Raw genomic sequence first — 27501 nt, forward strand, 5'->3', positions numbered from 1 at the left:
AGAGCAGGCTGAGCCCTGGTCCCGTGTGACTCGGGTGAGCTCATCTTAGAGCAGGCTGAGCCCTGGTCCCGTGTTGTGACTTGTGTCCTTATCCAAAGGGGACTTGGACAGAGAGACACACAGAGGAGTGGGCCATGGTAGGCTGGAGCGAGGCTGCCAGGAGCTCAGGAACCCTGGGACGCTGGGGAGAGGCCACGGCAGGCCTTTCTCTAGGCCTCCAGAGGGAGCCCAGCCTGGCTGACGCCTCCAGAGCTGTGGTCGATGCTGGGAGTTGTCCAAGCTGTGGTCTGTAGTGCCCGGTAATGGCTGCCAAGACCACTCCTGCCAGGCCAGCGCCTGCCCATGGAGCCTGTGGCTCACCAAGGTGCTACTGAGCTGAGCCTGAAGGACCCTGGGGATCTGAATAGGAAAAACCCACTGAGATGGCCACCCAAAACAAAACCAGCCTGGAACCTGCTATCTCTGTCGGCCATCAATCATGCGTCCACCCACAGAAGATCCTCCCTGTGCAGTGATGCTCTGAGTACGGTGGTCCTGGCTGGGGCTGGAAGGAGAGTTTGCTGATCAAGGTTGCCGGGTCTGCACAGGTGGGGTCAGCCAGCACCTGCGGGTGATGTCCTAGGAGGCCAGGGCTGGGCCGGGGAAGCCATGGACCCTGGTGGGCGAGTGACAGCTGGAGCATTCCTTCCTGGGCGCAGGACAGCTTCGGGGTCCCTCCTGAGCACAGACGCAGCGAGCGGGCACGCAGTGGGTTCAGAGCGTTTTTATTCGGTCAGGGCTTGCTCCGGAGGTCAGGGCCAGGCAGGTCAGGAGCCTTGGGAGGGCTGCAGGGGGTGGAGGGAGGCTGGGCCAGGCAGGGGCTAGGGGACCCCGCGGGGGCTCTGGGGGTAGGGCGGGCCCTCTAGGGGGCAGGGCGGGCCTGGGGCGTCCTCCGAGCGAGCGCGGGGCCCGGGCCACTTAGCACCATGGACGGCCGGGCCGGGCGGCGCTAGCAGATCCAGCGGATAAAGCGGTCGAAGAAGCCGGGCCGCGCCAGGGCTTCAAAGTCCTTCTCGCGGAACACGGCGGCGCGGTCGCCCAGGCTGAGCGTGGTGAGCACGTCCATGTCCACGTCGCCGCCCACGGCCACCACAGTGGGCACCACGTTCTGCTTGCGCATGGAGTGCACGGCCTCCTGCAGGCTGGCGTTGCCCGTGACGCCATCCGTGAGGAACACGAAGGCCAGCTCCGCGTGCCGCCGCGCCCCGCCGCGCGCCCGCACGATGGCGTTGACCGCGTGCACCACCCCCGCGCCCACGTGCGAGAAGGAGTTGAGGTAGCGCGCGGCCTCCAGCGCCTCGTGGATGGCCGTGAGGTTGTGGCTCAGTGGGAAGGCCACCTGCTGCTCCCCGGGGCCCCCGAACTGCAGCAGCGCCACGCGCGCGTTCAGGGGGTCGTCTTCCCTCCGCGCCAGCGTCAGCCGCCGCGCCACCTCCTCCACGAAGCGCCGCGCCTTGTGGAAGTTCTGCTCGCCCAGCCGTTCGGAGCCATCCAGCAGGAAAACGACGTCCACGGGCCGCTGCGTGCACTGCGCCACCGCCAGCTCTGCGGGGAGACGGGGTGCGGGCTGGGCGGGGCGGCTGGCAGGACCCGGCAGGTGCCAGCCCTGTGCCCGCCCTCCACCCGCACCCTCCCGATGGGCCCCGTGGACGGCCGGGCTCTGCGGGGCAGTCCTGGGTGCGGGTCCTCGGCCCAGCCCCTTCAGGCAGCGCTGTTGGGAGCCACCGTCTCCCCTGCGGGTGCTCCCAGGCCCGAGACCCGGACACAGGCCCCAGGCCCTGTCCACCTGCTGAGCGCCATCTCTGCCTCTTGGGAGGGAAGGGGCCCCAAGACATCTTCTCGTGGCCCAAGAATTTGCGGCCCACCAAAGGGCCACTGTCTTTGTGGTGCGGAAGGGACTTCAGGAGGACCCCCATACCCCCCGCCTGACCACCTACTGGCTGGGTCCCAGAGCTGCCCAGAACCCCTAGAGCTGACTGGGCCTCATCCCTCCCAGAAAGACCAGGAGCCCCTGTACCGGCCATGGTGAGTGGCAGTGGGCACAGGGGCAGCCCAGGCGGGCTCTGCCCTAGAACTCCTTGTTACTGAGAGCGGCTGCCACCTGCCTGGGTGGTCACCAGCCTTGGGCACCCTGGACAGTGTGAGGGTGGGCCACAGCCACAGCCCAGGCCACCCACCACATATGTGGGTGTCACATGGGGCCAGAGACCACAGGATGGGACACGGACAGTCCACATGCATGGAGCCGGCCCTGCGGCCTCACTAGCACCTCAGCTCCTGGGATGGGGGAGGGGAAGGACAGAGCCAGTTTCCCCAAGGGCATCTGCTCCTCAGCCCACCCCCTGGACGTGGTCACAGCTGGTACACGGACCCCCAGGAATCCCTCAGGAGCGAGGTCCTGACCCTAAGAATGTGCACGGAGGGCCCTGACCGAAACTCGGCCTCTGGGGGCCCTGGAGGTACAGAGTCCTAGCCCTGCTGGCAGTGAGCAAACCCTGAACACAGCAGCGTGACCTCACGGGCACTTCAGCCTTTACAGAACACCCGAGACACACGGAGCGCGTCTGAGCACGCACGAGCTGGCAGACGGGGTTCTCAGCGAGCTTACAAGTGACGCAGCTTATTCAGTGAAAGGAAGGGCAGCCTCCATAGTGAGGCCCACACCTTGGAACCTGCTTAAATGTTCAGAAAGTTCTCAGGCACCACTGGGCTTCCCAAACCTCCTCAGAACTAATAAACATTTTCTCAGTTGTCACTACGCACATGGAGACAGACGTGTCGGGGGGTGGCTGGTTTTGGGGGTCTCTCTCCAGGCATCAGTGTCTGTGGGGTCTACAGGAGATGGGAGGCCATGGGGGCTGGCTGGGCACAGGGAGGCTGAGGCTGTCGGGTTGTGTATGGACTCTGCTCTCCTTCTGTGGGGGATCCTTTATCCCATAGTAGGAAGTTTGGCCTGGCCACCCTGTGGGGTGTGGGGCCGAGAACCTGGCCATGAGAAATGGCCACAGCCCTGCCTGGTGGGAGCCCAGCCTAGATGAACGTCAGGGTCCGAGCTCGACATGGGGGCCGCGCCCTTTGGATGGTGACCCCTGCCACTCCCCCACGCAGTGGCCCCTGGGGTTCCCTGCTCAGGCTTCCGAGGACAGCAGAGATCATGCCTGGTGAATGCTCTCCCAACTGTGCTTCCAGAGGCTGGGCTGGAAGGGTGCAGGCAACCCAGGTCCACAGCTGCTGGCAGGCAGCTGTGGCTATTTGCTCCAGGGCGCATGACACCAGCCCAGATACCTCCCGGTGCCAGGACTGCTAGGTCCCAGGAATATCTGCTGCCCAACCCGAATGCCTTTACCCACCACCAGATGGGCTGGGTGCCCACGAGTAACCGTACACAGGATGGGTGCAAGGCTCTCCAGCCTCTGGGGCCTGTTTCTGAGGCTCCACTGGAACCCTGAGGGGGAGACACCGCCAGCACTCAGGCTGTACCCCACCCTCAGCCCCACCCTGACGCACGCAGCCCAGCTGGGTCACTAAGTAAAGGCCCCAGAGATTTCCACGCCCAAACCCTGGAGCCTGTGAGGGTGACCTGAGGGAGCAAAGAAGGACTCTGCAGACAGGAGTGAGTTAAGGGTCTTGCGAGGACGCATCCTGGACTTGGGTGGGCCTTAAATTCAATGACCGGTGTTCTTATAAAAAGTGGAGAGGCTGCAGGAAGACGGAGGGAGACGGGAAGATGAAGCCGCCGCCCAGGGACACGGCGGCCACCAGGGTGGGGAGAGGCAGAAGGCGCCCCAGAGCCTCTGGAGGGCCTGCGGCCCTGCTGACCCTCCGATTCCAGACTTCAGCCTCCATGGAGAGCCAGCCTGCAGGAGCAGCCCTGGGAAGCCTGCATGGCAGGGAGGGGCCGGCCAGGCTGGGCGGCCGCCAGGGCTTCAGCAGAGGGCCAGCGCAGTCTCAGGATCCCCCACGATGTCCCTGTGCACCAGCTTAAAGGTGTCAATAAACAGCTCCATCCAGTCCTGCCGCTCAACCCCAGTGGCGAACTTGGCCTGCTCTGCGGTGTAGACCAGCACGGCCACCAGCTGGGAGTAGGCGGCTGGGTCCTGTGTGAATTCCGTGGCGTTTAGCAACTGTTGGATCAGGGGGATGGTCCTGGGGAAGGTGGCGTCTGGCCCCTCTTCCGTGCGGAGGAAGGTGACCAGGGGCTCGCCGCCAGGCCACGGTGCATCTGCAAGGGAGCGTCCAGAGAAGACTTTGAGGCCGGGGTGGGCATGACCTGTAGCTGCTCCTGGAAGACCCGCTCTGCGAGACCAGACAGAGGAGCGGCACCTGGGCCAGCGAGGTGGTGGCAGAGACGCAGATGGGGTGTGGGGCAGTGTGTGGCTTGGCCTTGGCAGGAGGCATGGGGGCAGTGGGGGGCGGCGGGGAGCGGGCAGCGGGGGGACAGGGAGTGAGGAGAGGAGGCCAACATGGCGGCATCTCTGGGGGACACCACAGACCTCAAGAAAACCTTTCAGCTCAAAACAGCTCCATTCAAACCTGTGCTGAGAAACGCACCAAACTCCAGCAGGCTCCCAGTGCCCCAGGCCCTGTTGCTGGGAAGACCCTGGCCAGCCCCCCTTCAGGAGCCCGCCTGGGGAAGCCTGCAGTGGGAAACCCTTCCTCAGCCCCTGAGATGTGAGTCCTCGATTCCAGAACTTTCCTCCCCCTGGGCCCCTGAAACGCCTTTGCTTTTTCTTTCCACTGAGCAGAACTCAGGTTGTGCTGTGGCCCCCATGCAGCTCTTATCGCTGAGCGGGCTCCGCCTCCACTGCCTTCCACCACGTCTGGCTTGTTTCTCCAGCACCCTCTGGCCCCAGCGCAGCTGAGACACCCACAGGCTGGGTGCAGGCCCAGGGGGGCTGGGCTTCGGGGTGGAGAAGGCCAGGGCCAGCCCACAGCCAGCAGCATCCACCCAGCGCCCAGGAGGGCCAAGGAGGATGCCCAGGTGTGCACGCTGGTGAAAGCCAATTTAACGCTCACCCTGCTATAGCTCCTGGAGCCACAGGGTCAAGTTCACTTTGAAATTACAAATAGTTTGAATGGTGGATGTGCTCTGGGTGTACTGCAGGGGTCAGGGAGGCCGGGGGGAGGGGAGGGGTTCAATGGGGACTGCTCCAACTCACTGTCATGTCCTGGAGGCCTCAGAGGAGGCCAGAGCTTCAGGGCCCCTGTGTCCTTCCTGGCTGCTTTCCCTGTGGTGCTCTGGTGGCCTGAGTGACCCACTCCCAGGAGGGAGAACTGGCTCACCCCGGGTCACCATCTTGGTGGGAGTCACCATGGAACCCTATGAGACCTGGGTTGCCTGAGGCCTGAACCAGAGACATCACAGGAAAGGAACGTGCAGGCCGATGTCACTGATGAGCACAAACCCTCAGGAAGTCACCAGCAAATCAAGGCCCACACACATGAACAGAGCTACTCCCCATGCCCAGGTGGGTTATTCCAGGCATGCAGGTTGGCTCGACGTCTGAAAATCAACAAAGCTCAATGGCTAACTCCCAATTGCAATGATAGGCCAAACAGGAAAGGTAACATGACATCCACAGACGCAGAGAAAGGACCTGCCAAGATGGCAGCACCCACTCACGGCAGAACCCGGAGTGGAGGGAAGCCTCAGCACCCACTCACGGCAGAACCCGGAGTGGAGGGAAGCCTCAGCACCCACTCACGGCAGAACCCGGAGTGGAGGAGAAACTCCCAGCACCCACTCACACTAGGAGAAACTCACAGCACCCATTCATGATAGAACCCGGAGTGGAGGGAAGCCTCCGTCCAACAGAGAGCAAAGAGTCCACAGTGAACATTGCCATGTCGCCTATCACGGGGTCTGAGGTTTCCCTGCCCCGTCAGGAACAAGGGTGGAGGGGCCAAGGTCTGGTTCCTGCCCTCAGGATCCAGCTGCCCTGGTGCTGGTGAAGGCCCTGGCGGACCCTGGGGAGGATGCCCACACCCCAGCAGAGGCACAGCCCATGTGTTGTGGGGCCCGAGGCTGCCCACCTGCTGAAGGGCGGCTAGACCCAGGAGCAGCCTCCAGTGTGGCGAACCCTGGCCCCTAGTCCACGGCTCCTCCCCTGGGGTGGCCTCAGGGCCCGTGAATATGCTCCGTGGCCCTCCTCACCCACCAAGAGCTCCCCACGAAACGGCTGAATGCACACCCTGACCCATGTGTGTGAGGAAGTGCTAACTTCGCACCGCAGACCCTGAGAGATTTCCTCCCCCGGTCCTCCAGGTCAGACCCTCCCACCCTGTCTCCGTGGCGTCCCCAGCTTACACTCTGGGAGGGATGGCTCGTGGAGGGGGACTCAGCTTCTCATGCCCCCAGGCACCTCCTGTGGGCCCGGTCACCGTGGGGGCAGCACCACAGCCAGGAGAGCTTGGACGGCACTCTAAGCCCTGGGCACAGGCAGAACCTCTGCCTCGGGCACCCCCAGTCCAGCTTCGCACCCACGTGGACCACATCCAGGACAAGGGCTCCTGAGAGCTAGCCACCCCCACCCCCAGAGATGAGAGCTGAGGCCGAAGCTCCGAGACTGGGCAGGGTGGGAGCAGGACGGGCTGGCGCTGGTGGGTGTCGGTGCCTCTGCACTGTTCTGAACGGGATGGTTCCTTCACTGAATCCAGGGCTTCCTCCCAGTGCCATGTGCACGGACAGCCCATGGGAGCTGCGGTGCAGCTGGGGGGAGACTGCAGGGCCCACAGTGGGCCAAGACCAGCGGCCACACGCCCAGCACAGCGCCAGGCCAGCAGCCCCCGTGCTGCCGGGCCTCACGACGCCATCCTGCGTTCCCTACCCTGTGCCACCTTCCCAGAGCCCCTCCTCCCCTGTGCCCTGGGCGGGGTTGGGGGGGCATCTCATGGAGGAGCAGCCTCAGCAGTGGCTCCTTCACAGCCCCTCCCCCAGCCCAGCCCTGGAGAAGAAAGGACACCGGGGCTTCTCTGCTAGTCTGGGGTGGGGGCTGGGTGCCCTGCATTACCTGTTTGGCAGGGAAGGTCTGGGCACACGATCTGAGGGTCTGGAAGAGAAGAGAGAGGCCGGAGCGGTGTCAGTGGCCCACGAGTCTGCCCAGACAGGCTCAGGGTGCAGCTGACCTCACCCTGCAGCAAGAGGCCGACCCCTTCCCACCCGGAGCCCGGCCCCGGGCTGCACATTCGTCCCTCGGGTGAGGGTGTCCTGGGGCCTGTGCTCCGTGTCCGCTGCCCTGCGCCCACGCGCTCACCTGGGCAGAGGACATCCTCCATGTCGTCGATGAACTTCTCAGCCACCAGGTCGGAGAACAGCGTCATGTTGCGCACCTGCTGCGGCTTGTCGCAGGCGATGGAGTAGAGGTTCTCACTCTCGTGCTTCTCGTGGAACATGTCCCCGATGCCGATGGCCGTCACCGTGACGTCGCGGTCGCACAGCGCCCGCAGGTTGAGGTCGTCGTCCCGCGGGTCGTGGCGCCCGTCCGTGATGACCACTGCGAACACGCGTGTCTTCTGGCGCCGGCTCTCCTTGATGAGGCGGTCGTAGGCAAACTTGAGGGCTGAGGGTGTCCAGGTGCCGCCCGCAATCCACTCGAGGTTCTTGACGGCCTCCTTGAAGCTCGACAGGGAGTCGATGCGCTCGTCATCCAGCTGGATGGCCTCAAAAGTGCCCTCGTGGCTGTACTGCACCACGCCCACGCGTGTCCCTGCAAGCCGCACACGGGAGGCGTCACCTGCTGCCTCGGGGCCTGAGGCATCCCGGCCGGGCAGAAGCCCTCATCGGAGGGACACGTCTGGGCTTCTCCTGTCCCCTCGCCTCCCATGTCCCGTCCGCCCCTGCCCCGCCCGTGCCCGTCCCTGCTGCGCTGACCTGTCTCGGACTTGGGGTCCTTAGCAATGGCGCCCAGCCTGTTGACCACGTTGATGACAAAGTTCTTCTCCAGCGTGAAGTTGGTGTACCCAATGCTCTCGGAGCTGTCGATGACGAAGACCACGTCCAGAGCGCCACAGCGCTTCTCACAGTCTGGGGAGTGGCAGGGTCAGCGGGGCGCACTGGGAGATCTCAGACCCCAGGGCCAGGCGCACATGGGGGACCCAGTGATGCCCTGCCCCGCCGCGTTCCCGCCCTCTGCCCGGTGCTGGCCCGACCCCGCCATGGGCAGTGCCTCACCGCAGCACCCACAGGTCTCTCTCACGTAGGTCATGACGTCACACTCCTGCAAGGCAGGCATCAGGCAGGGCAGTCCCCCAGGGGCCCAGAGGAGTTTCCACAGCAAGGTCCTGGCCCAGGGGCCCCAGGACACTCCAGCCCATGCGTGGAGGCAGCCAAGTGGGGACGCAGGCAGGTCCTGTCCCTGCCAACCTCACTGCCGCCCTCCTCCCCTACCATCCTTGCCCTCTGGCCTCCCCCTGCTGATCTCCCCCTCCTGACCTACCCCTGTTGACCTCTTCCTGGTGACCTGCCCCTCCTGACCTCCCCCTGCTGACCTGCCCCTCCTGACCTCCCCCTGCTGACCTCCTCCTCCTGACCTCCCCCTGCTGACCTCCACTGCTGACCTCCCCCACCTGACCTCCCTCTCCTGACCTCCCCCTCCTGACCTCCCTCTCCTGACCTGCCCCTCCTGACCTGCCCCTCCTAACCTCCCCCTGCTGACCTCCTCCTCCTGACCTCCCTCTGCTGACCTGCCCCTCCTGACCTCCCCCCCCCCCCCCCCCCCCCCCCCTGCCCTCCCCCTCCTGACCTCCCCCTGCTGACCTCCTCCTCCTGACCTCCCCCTGCTGACCTCCACTGCTGACCTCCCCCACCTGACCTCCCTCTCCTGACCTCCCCCTCCTGACCTCCCTCTCCTGACCTGCCCCTCCTGACCTGCCCCTCCTAACCTCCCCCTGCTGACCTCCTCCTCCTGACCTCCCCCTGTTGACTTCCCCCTGCTGACCTCCCCCTCCTGACCTCCTCTGCTGACCTCCTCTTGCCCTTGCTGCTCTTGGTCTTTAGATTTGCAGGGAGAAGGACACTAGTCTGTCCCATGTGACACCTACCGTGAGGCCAGGGTCTCCAGGAGGGCCGGGCTCACCCTGGGGAAGGAAGAATGAGGCTGAGATGCAGGGTCCAAAGCTGGGCGGCCCAGCTGCTTACAGGCCATTGCCCACTGTCCACCGTGGGCAGAACCATGAGGCTCGGGTGTGTGTTGGCTTGGCAGGCTGGGAGGCTGAGGTCTGGAGGGCATGGGGACTGGTCACTCGCCTACCTCGGGTCCTGGGACTCCTCTTGGCCCCCGGGGGCCTGGCTCACCAGGGGGACCAGGATCTGCCTGAGAAGGAACAAGGACAAGTGGCTTCAGTGGCCACAGGAATGGTCTCTGCACACAGCAGGCCCCAACCACAGGCCCTGCCTTGGGGGGCCTGACAGATGCAGGGAGTGAGGCGAGGCTGTGCCCCCACTTTCCCTGTGCCAGCACCAGGGCTGGGAAGCCCATGAGTGGCCACCGTCAGAGCCTGGCCCACCAGAGGGTTAGGGGCCTGGCAGAGTTGGGTGTCCCAGAAATAGCAGCCAAAATAGCTCATTCCAATCCATGGCTATTCCACCCACTCATCCATCCATCCATCCACATCCATCCACCCACCCACTAACCCATCCACCCATCTCCTATCCACCCACCCACCCATCCATTCATCCATCTATCCACCCACTCATCCCTTCACTATCCATCTGTCCACCCACCATCCACTCACCCACCCACTCCCTCACCTATCCATCTACCCATCCATCCATCCTTCCATCCATCCATTCAGTCACTCACCCATCCATCCATCCATCCACCGACTCATTTACCCATCTATCCATCCACCAACCCACTAACCCACCCATCCATCCATCCAGTCACCCATCCTCTATCCATTCATCCACCCACCCACTAATCCATCCATCCTCTATCCACTCACCCACCCATCCATACATCCACTCGCCCAACCACTCATCTATCCACCCACCCATCCAGCATCTCATCCATCCACTCATCCACCCATCATTCCATTTTCCACCCATCCATCCACTCATCCATCCATTCACCCATCCATCATCTCATCCACCCAGCCATTCATCCTCTAATCACACACTTGCCCACTCATCCCCCCGCTCATCCATCCATCCACCCGCCTACCCATCCATCCTCTGTTCATCCCCCAACACATCCATCCTTTCATCCATCCACCCACCTACCCACTCACCCATCCATCCACTCACCCACCCACTCATCCATCTTTGTATCCATCCTCCATCCATCCATCCACTCACCCATCCATCATCTCATCCATCCACTCATCCACCCATCCACTCATCCACCCATCCATCCATCCATCCATCCTCTGTCCTCCCACTCACCCACCCTCTCATCCATACATCCACTCACCAACCATCCATCCATCCTCGCATCCACACCCACCCATCCATCCTCTATCCTCCCACTCACCCATCCACCCACCCCTTCATCCATCCTCCCATCCACCCATTTGCCCACCCCCACATGCCTGCCCATCCATCCATCATTATCCATCCCTTGTCTTGTGCTCAGTTCCAGACCAACCTGCAGTCCTTGTTAAACCAGGCTAGGGATTTGGAGGAGTAGAGCACCTGCTGGTGGATATCTGTGGGCGGGGGGGACACTAGGGATGGGATGCTGGGAAGGGGTGCTGTGGGGGATGCTGTGTGTGCCACACTGGGGAAGGGACCCTTGGGGAATGCTGTGTGTGGGAACTCTGAGGGGGATGCTATGTGGGAGGATCTTTAGGGGGAAGGGACCCTTAAGAGGATGCTGTATTGGGGTTGCTCTGCAGGGAATGCCGTGTGGTGGTGGAGGGGGGTGCTGCCGGGAAGGGGACCCTTGGGGGATGTAGTGGGAGGGTCACAGGGGAGGGGACCCTTGGGGGAGATGCTGTATGGGGGAGGGGAAGGGAACCCTGGGGGAATGCTGGAAGTGAGGGCGGGTGGAGGGAGGAGGCCCTGAGCCAGCCATCCCCTTCAGGAAGGTGGGAGTGGTGCTCATGGCTGGGGCCAAGCTGCCTGGCATCCTCCCACACTCTGAGGCGCCTGCTCAGCCTCAGGGCCCCTCCCTGCCTCTGTCCAGCTGCTGTGGGCTTCAGGATGACGACACTCACAGGCTCTCCTTTCTCTCCTTTCCTCCCAGGTCCTCCTTTCAAGCCAAAGTCACCTCGGCCTCCCTGTGACAGGGGACACATGTTAGCCTGGGACGGAGGAGCTGCCTCTACCAGGGACACCAGTGTGCTTTTTACGTGGAAAGATCACTCTGGCATTTTGGGGTCCTTTAAATGGCAACATCTATGTGTTTTTTTTTCGGCAAAGCCTGAACTTTGGTTGGAAAGGGACCAGCTGGTGGCTGGCAGCTCCCCCAGAGCTCAGCACAGGTGGCATGGCTGGGACTTGGGGAGCCAAGACCATCCGTGGCAGTGTGTTCCCAGCCACAGTGGCGGGCATGCAGACCCCCACCCCAGGTGTGCACAGGTGGCCGGGACCGGCACATACCTCAGGGCCTCGTGGGCCGGGCTCGCCTTTTTCTCCCTGTGAAGCAAAAAGAAGTCAGGGAGGCTCAGCCTCAGATCCCAGCGCTCCTTCCTCCCTCCCGGCACCTTCCTGCAGCCCCAGCTCCCCGCCCCACAGGCACACTCTGGGCGAGGCCTCCGAGCTGCGTTCTGAGCCGCACTCTTCTCCTGATTCCAGGCTGGCCCTGTCCTTCACCGAGTCACCCAGAGGCTTCTCGCCCCTCCGACCCCCAGGAGGGACCTCACTTTCTTCTGAGGCCTTGAGGGAACTACCAGGAACCTCCAGGGCCCTTGGTACAATATCCACCCCTTGCTGGGAGCTGCCATCCCAGCCTGAGACTCACGGGTGCTCCTCGGGGTCCTGGGTAGCTGAATCCAGGCCTGCCAGGGTCTCCCTGGAAGAGGAGGTTGAGTGGGTCAGTGTGGTCATAGGATGGGGGAGGGATGGGCGGCTGTGCTGGGCAGGGTCCTGGTGCACACTGGGGTGGAACGGGGCTGAGGTGCTGTCCAGGGCTGGTGTGAGCAGGGGCCTGGCAGCCTTGCCCCTTCCACCTCCAGTGGGGGCTGGACGTGCCTAGAGGCCCAGGACTGCCGCCCGCCCACACACGTGGAGAGCCCGGCTCGAGCCAAGAGGCTGCCCTCAGGTCCTGCCCCGCCTGCACCCAAGGCTCACTGCTGATGGGGAGAGCCGGGAGGGCTCCCTGGCCCCACCCCACCGATGCACCCCTCACTCCAGAGCTGAGAACAGGAGGCACCGGCCCGGCCCAAGACCTGTCTGCAGGCAACAGAGCCCCTCAAGCTGGACCCCAGGTCCTGGTCTTCTGGCAGCTGCCCTGAGCCCCCAACACATCCTGCTGGGGGGAGGGGCACATACCTTGGGGCCTGGCTGTCCTGAGTCTCCACGGGGCCCTGCATCACCAGGGTCTCCCCGAGATCCCTGAGGGCAGGAGAGAAATTCAGAAGTCAGCACAGGCAGAGACCGGCCTGACATGCCCTGTCCAGCCCTGACTACCAGGTTACGTGGCCCCAGCTCCTCCGGCCCCCTGGGGGACTATGGATCCCTGTCTTGAGGGTCCTAGCTCCTCCTCTCCCCTTGGCCCATCCAGGCCCTCAGGCCCACCGCCTTGCCCCCGACTCCCCAACCGAGATCCTTGAGGGCAGGACCAGGGGCTGGGGCTGAGGGTGGGTATGAGGTTCCCAGGGTCTGAGGGAGCAGGCGCTCACTTCTGGGGCCACAACCTACTGCCTGGGTTTGCTACGGGGACAGTGGCTGGCACCAGTCTGCCCCCCACGGACAGGGAGACCCAAGTGGTGCCACAAAAAGGGAATGGACCGTGGGGTCAGAGGGCATGGGCCTCACGGCTAGCCTGGGGCCACAGGTGTCCTGCACTGACCTGCTTTCCCGGCTCCCCAAGAGCCCCCTGGGGACCTCTCGGTCCAGGCAAGCCTCGGTCTCCCTGGAAGAAAAGGGAGGAGGTTGGGGTCCTCTTGACTGACAGCAGCATCTTGGAGACCCCGAAATCAATCCTGTGGACACGGGCAGGGCCTGGGGTGTGAGGCAGGTCTGGCCCCGGCCCCCATGACCCTCCTGGAGGCTGTGGCTCCTCCTGACCCTCAGCCCTGCCACACTGCATGGAGCAGGTTCTGGGTGCAGCTCCCACCTACCTTGGGGTACAACCCCTGCCCGGGTCCCTTCCCTTGGGGTGCAGCCCCCTCCCTCATTATCTTGGAGTACAGACCTACCTTGGGGTGCAGCCCCCGTTGACCCTCTTACCTGGGGGTACAGCCACCCTCGGCCCCCCACCTTAGGGTGTGGCCCCCTCCTACCTCGGAGTGCAGCCCTCATTGACCCCCCTACCTGGGGATACAGCCCTTCCCCCCACCTTAGGGTGCGGCCTCCTTCTACCTTGGGGTGCAGCCCCTGTTGACCCCCCTACCTGGGGGTACAGCCCTTCCCCCACCTTAGGGTGCAGCCACCTCCTACCTTGGGATGCAGCCCCCGTTGACCCCCCTACCTGGGGGTACAGCCCTTCCCCGCACTTTAGGGTGCGGCCTCCTCCTACCTTGGGGTGCAGCCCCCATTGATCCCCCTACCTTGGCTCCTTTGCTGCCGACCTCTCCAGCCAGGCCTCGGGGCCCCTCAGGGCCAGGGTCCCCCTGTGGGAAGGGACAGGAGTCCCCGTGGGTCTCAGCTGAGGCCTTGGACCTGGGTCCATGTGAGAGGTGGGTGTGTCCAGGGGCGGGGGAGGGGCCCCGGGGTAAGTGGTTCCTCCGTGGGCCAGGGGTGAGCAGTGCCTGCACAGCTGTGTGGGGTGTGCCTGGCGGGTGCTGGAGCTCCCTCAGCAGGAAATGGGGCGTGGGGATCTCAGGGCTGCGTTCCCAGACTCTGCAGGGAGTGACCCTGGAGGGTGAGGCCCTGGAGCTCTGTTCTCAGGGGGAACGGGGCTAGGCCCTCAGCAGCAGGGCCGCGGGCAGCACGGCGTACCCCGCAGTGCCTCCAGCAGGGACTCACCTTCTCCCCCTTGGTGCCATTGATGCCTGGGCTGCCCTTGCTGCCGGGGTCTCCCCTGCGCCCCTGCAGAGAACAGGCGTGTGGGTGAGGGAGGGGGCTGCAGCCAAGCCCAGAGACCCCAGAGGGTGGGGGGCTTGCTGGGGGCCATGCTGGGACTGGTGCCCCCTTCTCTCCAGGAGGCTCCGGTTTTGGGACCTGAGACCTGGATCTCTGGGCTCCTTCTGACGGCCTCAGCCTGCACTGGGCTCTGCTGCCAGCCCTCCTCCCTTTGCTGGGTGCCTCCTGCCCATTCGAGGACTTAGAAATGATACGGGGAGGCTCCGGGTTGAGCTGGATGTCCTGGGAGTGGCGTTTGAGGTGATGGGCTGGGGCCCGGGGGGACCTGGTGCCGTCCAGTCACTCCAGTCACTCCCAGGCAGGCCCCGAGCTTGGACTATCCGAGTGGAGGGGTCAGCACTGGATGGGCCATGCCCACCCCTTGCAGGGAGCTCTGGGCAGCTGGTGCTGGGCTAGGGAACACCATGGGGGACCCACTTGGGCCTCCCCTCTAAATGCAGCCCTGGGGTTCTGTGGGGTGGTCCAGTCCCATGTCTCGGGTTGGGGGCGTGGCTGTGGCTGGCCAGCTGGGGGTCCTGCCTGCAGCTTGGTGCCCTTCCCTGTGGCCCTTTTCAAGCTGCAGGGGGTGCAGGGGCTCACGGCCCGAGGCAGGGGCGGGAGGGACTCACGGGCTCGCCTTTGGGTCCGCGGGGCCCGGGCCCGCCCTTGGCTCCTTTCAGGCCTGGACTTCCTGGGGCTCCGTCGTTGCCTTGATAGCCCTGGGGATGGAAGGGGCAGCATAGTCACGCAGGGGCAGGGGCCACGGCAGGGCCTGATGCTGGGCCCTGAGATGCAGTCACGCCTGGTGTGTGGCGTGAAGCCCCTGCTGTCTTCAGCAGAACCTGCTTGCTGGGCACGTGGGGGCCCTGCAGGGCTCCCTGGAGCTGGCTCGGCCTCGTGAGGAGGGCACAGGTTGGAGGGGCTGGTGGCAGGGCACGTGGCCCATCCCTCTCCACGTCCCCAGAGCCCAAGGGGCATCATGGTGACAGCAGAGATGGTGGCCAGTGTGACCATCTACCCAGGCCATGGGCGTGAGTGTGGCCAGCTCAGCTGCAGGCAGACACAGAGGAGCTCACCTTGCTTCCCTTGGCCCCGCTGTCTCCCGGGGGCCCTCTGCGTCCTGGGCGGCCAGGTTCCCCCTGGAAGGGTTTGCAGAATCAGTTTGACGTTTTTGGCAGGGAAAGGGGGTGCAGGACACCCAGCGCAGGACCCATGGTCAGGCTTGGGGCTTCATCCGAGATGCCAGATGCTGGCGGGGCTGCCGGACCCTCCATGCTGGCAGAGGGCAGAGTGTAGGCAAGGGCAGGGCCTCAGTGCATCTGTACAGTGGACTCAGCCAGATTTGGGCTCAGGCTGAGGGAAGGTGGACAGGAAGTGGGTGGCCCTAGGTCCAAGAGCTCCCAGAGAAAAGCCACCCGCGGGGATCCTGGGACAGCCAGGGACAGGGCAACACTGCAGGCAGCCTAGGAGGACAGAGCCCCTGTGGCGCAGAAAGCATTTCCATGGGAGCTCCAGGAGATGCTGAGGGGCCTCCTGGGGCTCCACCCAGGAGGTGGGCTTGCTACTGAGGCCTAGGTGGGCAGCTGTGGAGCTCCCCAAGCTGGATGAGCAGCACCGGGTGAGAAGCAAGTTGATGGTGCCCGGGTTGGGTACCCCTGCCCTGGGTGGGCACCCCCAGCATCTCACAGCTATTGACTCCTCACTGGCCAGTGTTTTGGGAAATGCCTTCTTTGCTCAGCTTCTCAGCTGGGGCTGCCTCCAGGAGGCCCCTCTTGGGGTCAGGGAGGCCCCTGGAGGCTGGTGACCACCCCGGCCTGGCCGGCCTGCACCCTGGGAAGGCCACTTACCTTGCCACCTTGGTCTCCTCGCTCCCCGGGGCTCCCTGCTTCCCCCGGGTAACCATCGGAGCCCTGAGAGAGAAGTGAGAGGTGGAGCCCGGCTCACAGCAAGGGCCCGAGCCCCTGTGTCCCAGCCCGAGAGGCACCTCCCACCCTCTCTTAGAGGCCAGGCCCGGACTTGCTGTTCAGGGTAATGGAGCTGTGCAGACACTGAAGCGTGGGATGCCTCAGCTCCCAGGGGGAACTCCACATAACCCCAACCTGAAAGAATGCTGGACTTGGGGTGCTGGGGTGCAGCTCCCAGGGGGAACTCCTCACATAACCCCGACCCGAAAGAATGCTGGGCTTGGAGTGCTGGGGTGCAGGGTAAACTCAAGCTCCCATGGCAGCTGTGGCCATCCTTCCGCTCTGCGAGGCACCCATGCCCCCAGAGCCAAGGCTGAAGGAGGGGTGTGAGCGGCCCTTACCCGGTTTCCAGGGTCTCCCTTGCAGCCAGGAGGTCCGATGCGCCCCAGCTTGCCCTGAAGAAGAAGGGGGCGGGAGGAGTCTCAGGGCAGGGCTCTGGGGCCTAGGCAGGTTCTGCACACCTTGGGACTGCAGCGCCCCTCCCGGCACATGGGGTGCACACTGAGGCCATGGCTGCTGAGCCGTCTCCGGGAGGCAAAGTGGCTGATGCCATCCCCGAGGGCAGAGCTAGAGCTCCCTGGGCACAGAGGCTGTTCCCACAGGGAGCCCTGGAAGGAGTCGGTGGGGCTCTCCTGTGGCTCCACCAGGAGGAGGTGGGCTTGTTGCTGGCCTCTGTGGGCAGCTGTGGAACCGCCCCAAGACAGGACATGCAGCCTTGAATTAGATGCAGGCTGGTGAAGCCTAGAAGCTGGAGTTACCCCGCACTGTGTGTGTGTGCATGTGTGCACGTGCGTGTGTGTTGGTGGGCATGTGTGTACGTGTGCATATGTGTATGTGTGATGTGTGTGCATGTTTGTGTGCACAAGTGTGTGTGTGTGTGCATGTGTGTATGTGTGTGATGTGTGTGGATGTGTGCATGCGCCTGTGCGTGTGCGTGATGTGCATGTATGTGTGTGGGTGTTTGTGTGCATGCGCGTGTGTGCATGTGCATGTGTGTCTGTGTGTGTGGTGTGTGGGTGTTTGCACATGCATGTGTGTGTGATGTGTGTGGGTGTTTGTGTGCACGCATGTGTTTGTGGGTGTGTGTGCGTGTGTGCATGTACGTGATATGTGTGTGTGTGATGTGTGTGGGTGTGTGCATGCACGTGTGTGTGCGTGTGCATGTGTGTGGTGTGTGGGTGTTTGTGTGCACACACGTGTATGTGGGCGTGTGTGTGCATATGTGTGCATATGTATGTGTGTGATGTGTGGGTGTGTGCATGCACGTGTGTGCGTGTGCATGTGTGTGGGTGTTTGTGTGCGTATGTGTGCATGTGCATGCATGTGTGTGCGTGTGTGCATGTGTGAGCGTGCTCTTGTGTGTGCACACAGGTGTGTGTAAGCTGATAGGTCAGACTTGATCTGAGGGCTCTGCAGAGGCTGGAGGCCCAGCTGTGAGCCCGAGGCTCCCTCTACCTTCTGTCCATCGGTCCCATTCTTGCCAGCCAGGCCGGAGGCCCCCTGGAGAGAGAAGGAAGAGGGGACTCCGTTAGCCCCGGTCCTTCTGCCCTCTGAGCAGCAGAAACGAGGGGCTCTGCCCACCCAGCTAGCCTACCTTGCGACCGTCGGCTCCAAATTCGCCCTGTAGGAGGAAGGCCGGGGCGGTTAGCTCGGTGTCTCAAAGCATCATGGGCATTGCTGTCTCTGCGGGGGCCAAGCTCGAGGCCACAGGACCCCCCAGAAACCCCCAAAGCTACCACTGAGAAAAGCCCAGCCTGGTGCCCCAGGAGCAATGACAGGCTTCAGCAGACACTGTGAGGTGGGTCTGGTCTGGGCCAAGGCGCCGCAGGTCTCAGGTTTGTTAGCGCAGGAGCCTCACCTTCTCTCCTTTGAAGCCAGGAACGCCCTGGGGGCAGGAGGAGAGAGGGGCGTTAGTGAGGGGCTCTGCGAGACACAGGAAGGGAAGGGCTGGCCCTGCAGGCTGAGGGGGGTACTCGGGGGGCTGCTGGCATCCGGAGTTCTCGACAAAGAGTCTGTGGAGGAGGCTGAGCATGGAGTTGGGCCAGAGGCTGGGTTTTGGGGCAGCCATCAAGCTATCGAGGCGCTTCTGTTCCTTGGTAGCTGGCAGGAGGGTGGTAGGTGCTGTGGCTGAGGCTGAGGCTGGGCTTCGGGGGAGCCTGCCTGGCAGTGCTGGGGCCGCAGGGTGGAGCCAGGACCTCGCTGAGCACACTCACCTTGGGTCCTGGGAATCCAATGGGGCCTTCGATGCCAGGGTCTCCCTGTGAAGGACAAAGCAGCCATGTGAGCCCATCCCTGGGGCGCTAGGCTGCAGGCAGGCAGGTGTGGGGCAAGGACACTCACCTGCCTTCCCTTCTGGCCTGGCTCTCCTGGCTCACCCATGTTGCCCTTGGCACCCTAAAAGCAGACAACAGAGAAAAGGGTAAACCAAGGCAGGATTGGCAGGTGGGGACCCCACCCAGGTGGAGATGTCGTGGTGTCAGCTGCTCCCCAGGGGCCCAGCCTCTGTCAGACTCGAGCTTGCTTTGATTCGTTTCTCCCAGCTCTAGGGGAAGCTTCCCAGAAAACCACCTGCAAGACAGAGCCAGAACAGCAGCCTGGGGTTGGGGGTACCTGGCCCTTGGGGGGTGCCTTCTGCACCCAGTGGCTGTGACCATAGCCAACACTGGCCTCCAATTCTCCAGTAATGCTCAGGTCTCATCACTACAAAAATTAATTCCTTTATCTAAGTCTGTTCCTTGGTAGCTGTCTAAGTCACTTTAGACAGATTAGGACTTCAGAAAACCACATAAAGTTTACACTCCCTTGGAATTAAAATTTTAACCTATGACACAGAATTTTATTAAATAAATTCATCTATTTATTGATATGCTCCCAATTTAAGTGCAAAGAGGAAGAGAGGAAAAGGGAGGAATTAAGAGATCGAAGGGAAGAAAAGGGAGGACACTCAGGGCAGGGGGTGAGGTGGGCAGAGGCTTCTGGAACAGCACAGCTGTGTTCTGTCCTGGGCTCCCATTGGCACCTTGCCACCCCTCAAACTCTAATCACTAGTGATCCCTGTGGCAGCCTCCAGTGGCCCTGCCCACAGGACAGGTCATTGCACTGCTCTGTGCAGCCAAGGCTGCCCCAAGTGGCAAATTCATTCCCAGCTGTGGTGGGGTAGGCATTGCTGCCAGGATTGGAGAAGCCAGGGAAGGAGGTGGCAGGATTTGGCCTGCAGCCTGGAGATGTCTCATCTTGGAGAAAGTACATCCAGAAACCTACTGGTTTAGACAGCTGTCATCCAAATTTAGAAAAACATGCAGCTTCTTAGCAATAACTTCCTCTATAATGGCCAGTTCCTTATGTCTTCTCCTTAGAAGGTGCTTTCTCCTCCTATGCCTTTCTTTATAATTTTTGACAGATGTGAATTATTGGAGTTTCACATACTCTGTTAGTGAGTTTTGGAAGGATTTTATTTTATGTACCTCTGTTAGGAAAACGTGTGGGTAACACCCTCCATGGGCACCGAGGAAGAAGAACTGTCCAGACCCCAGGCACAATTAGTGCATGAGGAATATCTTAGTTTATAGTGTTATTACTCAGCTATTTCCTTTATATAATCCTTTATATATAATCATATATTAGTTTATAGAATTCATGCCTGAAGTATAACTTACTGCTTGTTATATCTAGCTTATATAATCATATTTAATACCTATATCTAACATACTTAGTTCCATATAATCTTTCTATATGATCATATAGGTATTGTAGTTGGAACTGTACTGACACATTTAGTGCTGATTTATAGAATCCTTCCATGTAACCATATAGTAGTTTGTAGTAGGAGGAATGCCTAGAGTAGTCACAGAACAGAAGCAGTACATGGGAAAACAGCCGGACCAGGACAAGAAGCAGAGACACAGGCGGTGGCGTCCCTGCCTGAAAGGGCATACGCTGTACGGCAGGCTTGGAGCAGGAGCCTCTCCTCCTGATAAAGGAGTTGTAGCACCTTGCATCCAGTTCCTGTGGAAAGTAGGCCTCAGGCCTGAGATCCTGGAAGTAACCGAGGGAGAAGAATCCCTCTGGTGTGAGCAGTCACAGTGGCTGTACACCCTGTCAGTCTTTTCTCACTTCTGTGCTAGCGCAAATCATCCTCCCATAAATATCTTAAGAGAAGAGCACAAGTCTGTCAGCTCCCACTGCACTGGCTTACAGTATCCTTCTATTAGAAATCCTTTGAAGTCTCCAGCCCCAGATAAGAAGTGTTGCGCACGACACCTGTTGCACACAGCCCACCTCCTTGCCTCGGTGACCTAATGGGGATGGACCCCTTTTCTGTACACGACCCTCTACTACTGCGCATGGCATGGCCCCCTCTCTGCCCAGGTGACATAATGGGGTGGCCCCCTCGCTTGTGACTCACATGATTATGTATGCCCTATCACTAAGCCTATAGATGATGACCTGACTTAGGACCCTTCCCCCTGTCTGTACCTAATAAATACAGATATTTCTGCGTGTTCAGGGCCTCGCCTGACCCTGCTCATATCATAGGTGGCGTGGCGCTCTGAGTCCAGATGCTCTTCCCCAGTTCTTCAGTGTCCTGTGTCTTTACTGCTCGGATCCTGCACCTCAGCACAGCATAAGGGACATCCCACAACCCTGTGAGGCCAATAGCCCTACAAAACGCAGGGACATTCCCAGACTCCCTAAAACTACTTATGTAATAAACCACAAAAGAGGTTCATTCATATTAATGAGCAATCATATTATTAACTGTAATGCATCTCACATTTTATTTACTTACTTGAATATGCTTGCTTACAAAAGCATTTTAATGGCATATCTTAATAATTTTTTTAAAGTTTCTACTTTTCTCAATATACCATTTAAAAGGAATTAGACAAAAAAAGAATTTTAGTTTCTCTAGGGTCAGAAGTCTTGAGACCATTTGAGGCACAGCTGGCCTTAAATGTGGATTTCAAAATAAATCAGGGGCTTCCCAGTGAGCAGATCCCACGGGCAGTCTGGGCATCTTACCTTCTGTCCACGGTAGCCCTTGGGGCCAGGGGGCCCAGGGATTTCCAGGCAGCTCACCTTGTAGCACTGAAACGAGGAAGCAGAGACAGACGTTTACATGGGTGGGACAGTCTCCAGGTGGTAGGGCAGGGGCTCACAACGTGTAGCCCACGACCCTCAGCAGGAGCCAAGGAGCTGCTGAGATGCCCTGAGACCCCGGGCTGGGATGAGGGAGCAGATGTGGGGCGCTGTGAGGCTCCGCCCCTATCAGGGACAAACCAGAGAGTTTGGTTCTGTAAAGTGTTCTAGGCAAGTTTTGGAAAACCAAGGCTGGCTTAAGCCATGACAGAAAACAGAAGGGAAGAAAGACCGGGACCCCAGTGATGCCAGTTCCTTCCCCCCTGACGTGGTGGGCCAGGCCTGGGCCTTGAGCCCAGGGTGGAGGGATCCTGCCCGCCTGGGGGCCGGACCCTCGCCGCTCCTTGTAACACGTGCTCTGTGGGTGACCCTAATGCTTATCCTCAGGGGATCTAAACAGCCTGGCTTTGGCCGGGAGCCAGTTGTCCAGACTCAAAGGCCTCAGGTCCAACACGGAGCAGGGGGCTCCCTCTCCTCCTCTCATCTGTCCAGCCTGGAGGTGCCAGGAGTCGGCAGCCTGGCATGGCCATGTCTGCTGTGTCAGGGGCCGTCAGCACGGGCAGGAAAGGACGTCCACTCACCTCTCCGTAGGCTTCGTGTTTCTGCAGAAAAGACAGAAGTGCTGGTTAGCTCTGGGGTGGCTGGACCTGAGTCTGGGTGGGGGTCGAGGGACACCTGAGTGGCCCAGGTCCTGCCCCGAGCCTCCTTCGGCCTCCCGGTAAACTGAGGCCTGGAGTGGGCGGGCTGCCCGCCGCTGCCCCTGGTGAGTGGTCAGCGCTTGTGGCCCGTGGCTCACCATGACCTGGATGATGCGGTTGATGGTGCCCTGGTCGATCTCGGTGGAGTCGGGCAGCATGGTGGCGTAGTCACTGCGGTAGAGCTCGTGTGGCGTGCTGGCGATGTCCCGCAGGCCCTGCTCCTTCAGGTTCTGGTTGGGGGCCACCGCGAAGAGCCGGATGCCCTCCTCGCGGGCCCGCTCGGCCTGCAGCTTGATGCCGCCACAGGGGCTGCCGGTGACGTGGCCGTCGGTGATGACCACGGCGAAGTGGACAGTGCCCTTGCTCCCGTGCAGCCGGATCTGCTCTGTCATGTTGGCCAGTGCGCAGTCGGTGAAGGTGCCGCGGCGGAATGAGCTGATGCCCTGCAGGCTCTTGATGAAGGAGGCCCGGTCGCTGCCCGGTGGGCTGAACACCTCCACCTGGTCAGAGAAGTGCAAGCCGCCGTAGCGCCAGCTCAGCGCCACCTGGTCCAGGTAGAACTCGTTCTGCAGCTGGCTGATGAACTGCGGCACGAACTGCTTCATATGGAAGAGCAGGATGTCCGTGGGGGACTGCATGGCGACGCTCTCTGACGTGTCCAGCACGAAGTACACATTGATGGGGCAGTCGGTCTTCTCTGTGGGGGCACAGGACCCGTCTTGAGCCTGCCTCAGGAGGGACTGCTATTCCAACCCCGTCTCCTGGTCCCATGCCTGTGGTTGTCCTGACTGCCCCCCGCATGCCCAGAGCCCCCAACCCCTGGCACCTGGGCATCGGTCCCAACTTCCCCCGGCATGCTCTGAGCCCCTGGCCCCCAGCCCCTGGCACCTGGGCAGTTGTTGTTTCTCTCAGCAGTGTCTGGCGAGATGACCTCCTGCTGCTGGGCCCAGATGGCCCCCAGGATTCCCCAGAGCAGGAGCGCGGAGCGCGGACCCTGGAGCATCTTGGCGGGAGCCGTGGCCTTGAAGTCCTGCAATGAGCGTGGGGTCACTGCAGATGCCCCTATGTCCCCCTCCTGCACCCCTCCCCATGGCAGGTGCACAGACAAGATCGGTGGGATTGGGGGCACTGCCCTCAGTCTTCAAGGAAACAGGGTCTGCGCCTGGCGCACACTGTCACTAGCATCTGGACTCGGGGGCTGTGCCCTCTCACCCCGCCCTGGGTGGGATTTGGGTGTTCAAGCCCCCTCCATGCCCTCCAGACTGGGTGGAGTAGGCAGTTGGGCCGCTGGCACGGAAGGGAATGGAGCACCACGGTCTGGAGCCCGCCCCCTGCCAGGGGCTGCCCCGGAAGCAACACAGAGGGGAGGGTGGGTAAAAGATCCCAGCTTCCTGGCACGGGCTCCCCTATAGAGCTAGGCACTCTCCAGCCTGGCTCCATTCCTTTAAACAGGACTTTCATAAGGAGTGGGGAGGACGCTGTCAAGTGTGGGGACACGGCCATGATTAGCCTGGTTTTCCTTTCTGCAGGTCCGTCCTCCCTGGTGCCCTGTGGCTTGGCCTGAGCTCCAGCTCCAGGAGGCCGTTAGGAAGGGCCTCATGTGCCTGCTGGCTCCACAGAGTGGGGCTGGCAGTAGCTGGGTAGAACGGCACAGGGCCTGGTTCAGAGCATGCAGATCCAGGGGCGATGCAGGGGTCTGAGTGCTGCCCTCCCCTCGGTGCAGACGGGATGCGTGTCCTAGCACTGGAACTGAGGAGGGGCTGCCAGGAGAGGGCCCTGAAGGGTTGCTGTGATTCTGCAGCTTCGTCAATGGCAAGGTGACCCGGGCCAGACCCACCCAGCCTGGGGCCCAGGGAGGAATGAAGTCCCTTCCCAAATGCCGGCTTGGGCAGTTTGTGGGTGAGTTCTTTCACACTTTCAAGGACTAGCACTTCTATGCGATTTAACTTGTTTTAGAACATAAAAAGACAAACATTTTCCCAATTCATTTTTAAACCTGGCATAACCCAGGACCAAAGCTCGATTAAAAAGAAATCCCTAAAAGTAACTCTATAGATAAATATCACTATAAATATTACTGATGGCAGTGGCAGGCCATCTGGTGTGGCCACTGCCATCACGCCAGCTGCTCAGGGAAGGCACGGGGAAAAGGCGGACACCCCCAGCCCCGCAGACTGCCTCCCTGGGGGCTGCTGCGATGAGGCTGGGTAGGGTGGCATGCCGGGTGAAGGGGAGCTTGCAGCGGTGTTGCCCCTGCCTGGGATGCAGGCCCTGGTCCAGCAAAGGCCTGGGGTGAGAGAGCGTGGCCAGGTGCCAAGCTCCATGGAGCCAGCAGGAGCTGGGACAAGTGGGAGCCCTGCCCCTTCCAGGTTGGTGGTGCGGGAACTCCTCGAGTACAACTGCAGCTGCCTAAGTTGTGGCTGTGATCCGGGCCTCATGCTCCCTGGAGCAGGCAGGAGCCTGCCCCCACCTCTGGTGCAGCTGCAGCAGCCAAAACTAGGGCTGCTGACCCAGGCATCCCTGCACTCTTGGGGGGCCAGGGAAGGCCCTTCTTGCCCTTGTAGGCTTGGGTGCCTGCTCCTGCTCCCCAGCCTCTTCCCGCTCCAGACACCTGCTCCAATCTCAGAGCAGAGTTGGGGCAGAGCCCAGGTGCTGCCATAGCCTGGCTGGGTGTGTGCACGCTTGTGGCCATGCTGACATGCCAGCCCCCTGCTGCTTTGGCCCCTGCAGACTATGGGCACTGAGGAGCGCAGGAGGGGAAGCTTGCGGGGGGTGCTGAGGGCAGCTGGGTGCTGGCCTGCAGGTTCCCCTTGGTGCCAGCAGCCTGGGCACCATGGGTGGCTGCAGGAGGCAGACAGGCTCCTGGGCGGAAAGAAGAGGGTCCCCAGTGAAGCCCCACCCTCCTGCTGGGGCAGGCCTGAAGCCTGGGGGCCAGGTTGCCAGTCCTATGGACTGGAGGGGGAACTATGGTGCTTTTCTCTAGGTCTGCACATGGCTGCCCATGGACCAATCAGCATACAGTTCCCCGCTCTGAGCCCCATAAAAGCCCCAGGCTCATTCAGAGCAGGGCAGAGGGTGGGACAACCAGCTGCAGAGAGGAGCTACCTTCTCCAGGGCCTCCTCTCCGCTGAGAGCTGCACACTAGTCGGGATGCCCTGTCTGCAGAGAGGAGACACCTTCTCCAGGGCCTCCTCTCTGCTGAGAGCTGAGCACTTGACAAGACAACCTGCCTACAGAGAGGGGCTGCCCCCTGCAGGTCTCCTGTGAGCTGTCCTAATGTTCAGTGTTGCTCACCCTCCACTTGTCTGCGTGCCTCATTCTTCCTGCACACAGGACAAGAACTTGGGCAAAGGTGCCACCAGCCACAGAGGCTTCAGGCCAGAAAAGTAACACCCTAAAGATCCCATAACATTATCACAAAAATCCTAGCCAATCTTAAAAACTAAGATCCAATAGTATGTTAAGGGCCACTATACCAGAACTATAATAGGAAGTTAGTTGGTTAAAAATACAGTGATGCCACAAACACTAGGGAATATGTTAATGTCACATCAACATAAGAAGAAGAAAATATGCAATTGCTTCAGTAGATCCCCAAAACAGCCATTTCTAATTAAGAAGCAACAACACCACCAGACAAGGTAGAACCTAGCAAGAAATTTGGGAGTAGAAATAACATTATAAAGGATATACATTTCAAATCAAGAGCTCACATCATATTTTACAGGAAAAGCCAAAATAGAGATTCTTATCTTTGTGGTCCTGGACTCTTTGAAGTGTCTAGACAATGTCACCTTACAGAAATGCATAGATACTCATATACAGAAATTACGTCCAGGAATTTGGGGATTCCATTCATATAGATCTAACCCTGGGTTAAAAATTCCTGCACGAGAAGGATAATGCTTATTAGATGGTTATTAGGTGCATAAAAAAAAACGGGGTGGGGGAAAGAATGCTGATTTTACTCCACTATTCAGTGTTGTGTTGGAAGCCAATGCAATAAGAGAGTAAAAAGAAACAAAGTATAAATGTTGGAAAAGAAGAGACAAAACTGTCCTTGTTAAAGATAGGATGGTCTACCCAGAAAATGAAATGAACAAAGATTTTTTTTTTAAAGTGAAAGAGAGAGAGAGAGAGAGAAAGCAGAGGAGAGAAGGTCAATGAATTTAGTGAGTCACTTGGATAAATATATTATCAATGAAAAGAGTTAAATTCTGTAAAATATTTGAAGAGATTTATTCTGAGCCAAATATGAATGATCATGGCCTGTGACACAGCTCTCAGGAGGTCCTGAGACATGTGCCCAAGGTGGCTGGGGTGCAGCTTGGTTTTATTCATTTTAGGGAGGATGAGCCATCAATCAAATACATTTGAGAAATGCATTGGTTTGGTCCAGAAAGGCAGGACAATTCAAAGTTGGGAGGGGAGGCTTCCAGGCTATAGAAAAATTTAAACATTTTCTGGTTGGCAATTGGTTGAGTTTGTCTAAAGACCTGGGATTAATAGAAAGGAAATGTTCAGGTTAAGATAAAAGATTGTGGAGACCAAGGTTCTTTTGAAGTCTTATAGTGGCTGCCCTTAGAAACAATAGATGACAAATGTTTCCTATTCAGATCTTTAAAACGTGCTAGACTCTTAATCTCTTCAGGATTGGGAGGGCCTGGAAGAAAAAGATCCTGCTATGTTACTAGAGATTCTTTACATATGAAATTTTCCCCAATAAAGGATGGCTTTGCAGGGCCATTTCAAAATGTGGCAAAGAAACATGTTTGGGGGTAAAATATTTTGATTTTCTTCTTTGTCACATAATGTTATGCCAGAGTCAGACTGGAAAGTAAGTCACGCCATATAGCATTAGATAAAACCCATCTGACGAGAATGACAGTTTGTAGGGCATGATTCTCCAGACCCCTTAGACAGGAATATAGGCAAGATAAGAAAACCAGAACTTAGTCCTCAATATACAAAAGTTATTGATATTCTTCTATCACTAACAACCAGTTAGAAAATGTTGCAGAAAAAATGCTATTTACACTAGCAATAAAAACAACAAAAACTCAAGGAATTAACTGAATAAAAATGTGCAGGACTTAGGGAAAAAACTCAATTTTTTTTTTTTAAGGAATGTATTGGAGAAACAAGCCTTGTTTTGGATAAGAAGCCATCCCACTATCTTAAACTGATATTTAAAAATGTCAGTTATTTCTAAATTCTATAATTGAATGTAATTTTAATTAAAATTTCCAAGAAATCTTTTTTGCTTTTTTTTGTAGACAGGAGTTTGCAAAATGAATCCAAGTTTTACTTGGAAGTAAAAGCAAGAGTAGTTGAGCAAAATAAAAAAAAGAGTGATGAGAAAACTTGTGCTATCAAGTGCAAATGAAACAATAAAATCAGGGCTGGGCGCGGTGGCTCAAGCCTGTAATCCCAGCACTTTGGGAGGCCGAGGCGGGTGGATCACGAGGTCAAGAGATCGAGACCATCCTGGTCAACA

General features: G+C 59.6%; 1 protein-coding gene across 2 annotated transcripts in view; it reads right to left on the reverse strand.

The window, feature by feature from the left end:
• Nucleotides 1-911: 911 nt before the first annotated feature.
• The window catches only part of COL6A2 (collagen type VI alpha 2 chain), a 35152-nt gene continuing 8562 nt past the window's right edge, over nt 912-27501 (reverse strand). Inside the window, exons 2-28 of one of the 2 annotated variants that reach the window (XM_017538504.2) lie at nt 22893-23034; nt 22103-22701; nt 21888-21908; nt 21190-21255; nt 18508-18561; nt 18381-18425; nt 18026-18052; nt 17762-17788; nt 17623-17667; nt 16509-16562; nt 16051-16113; nt 15280-15342; nt 14833-14922; nt 14108-14170; nt 13690-13752; nt 12990-13052; nt 12470-12532; nt 11940-11990; nt 11579-11614; nt 11194-11256; nt 9288-9350; nt 9079-9114; nt 8210-8255; nt 7910-8062; nt 7293-7745; nt 7050-7088; nt 912-1584 (exon numbers count right to left, since the gene is read on the reverse strand). In XM_017538504.2, the coding sequence (XP_017393993.1) occupies nt 989-1584; nt 7050-7088; nt 7293-7745; nt 7910-8062; nt 8210-8255; nt 9079-9114; nt 9288-9350; nt 11194-11256; nt 11579-11614; nt 11940-11990; nt 12470-12532; nt 12990-13052; nt 13690-13752; nt 14108-14170; nt 14833-14922; nt 15280-15342; nt 16051-16113; nt 16509-16562; nt 17623-17667; nt 17762-17788; nt 18026-18052; nt 18381-18425; nt 18508-18561; nt 21190-21255; nt 21888-21908; nt 22103-22701; nt 22893-23007 (3057 nt within the window). In that variant the 5' untranslated portion in view covers nt 23008-23034 and the 3' untranslated portion in view covers nt 912-988. Of the gene's footprint in view, nt 1585-3652; nt 4262-7049; nt 7089-7292; nt 7746-7909; nt 8063-8209; nt 8256-9078; nt 9115-9287; nt 9351-11193; nt 11257-11578; nt 11615-11939; nt 11991-12469; nt 12533-12989; nt 13053-13689; nt 13753-14107; nt 14171-14832; nt 14923-15279; nt 15343-16050; nt 16114-16508; nt 16563-17622; nt 17668-17761; nt 17789-18025; nt 18053-18380; nt 18426-18507; nt 18562-21189; nt 21256-21887; nt 21909-22102; nt 22702-22892; nt 23035-27501 lie in introns of those variants that run through there. The other variant, XM_017538505.2, reaches the window with a different exon arrangement.

Source organism: Cebus imitator, unplaced genomic scaffold, assembly GCF_001604975.1.
Source record: "Cebus imitator isolate Cc_AM_T3 unplaced genomic scaffold, Cebus_imitator-1.0 Scaffold112, whole genome shotgun sequence".
Classification (NCBI taxonomy): Eukaryota; Metazoa; Chordata; class Mammalia; order Primates; family Cebidae; genus Cebus; species Cebus imitator.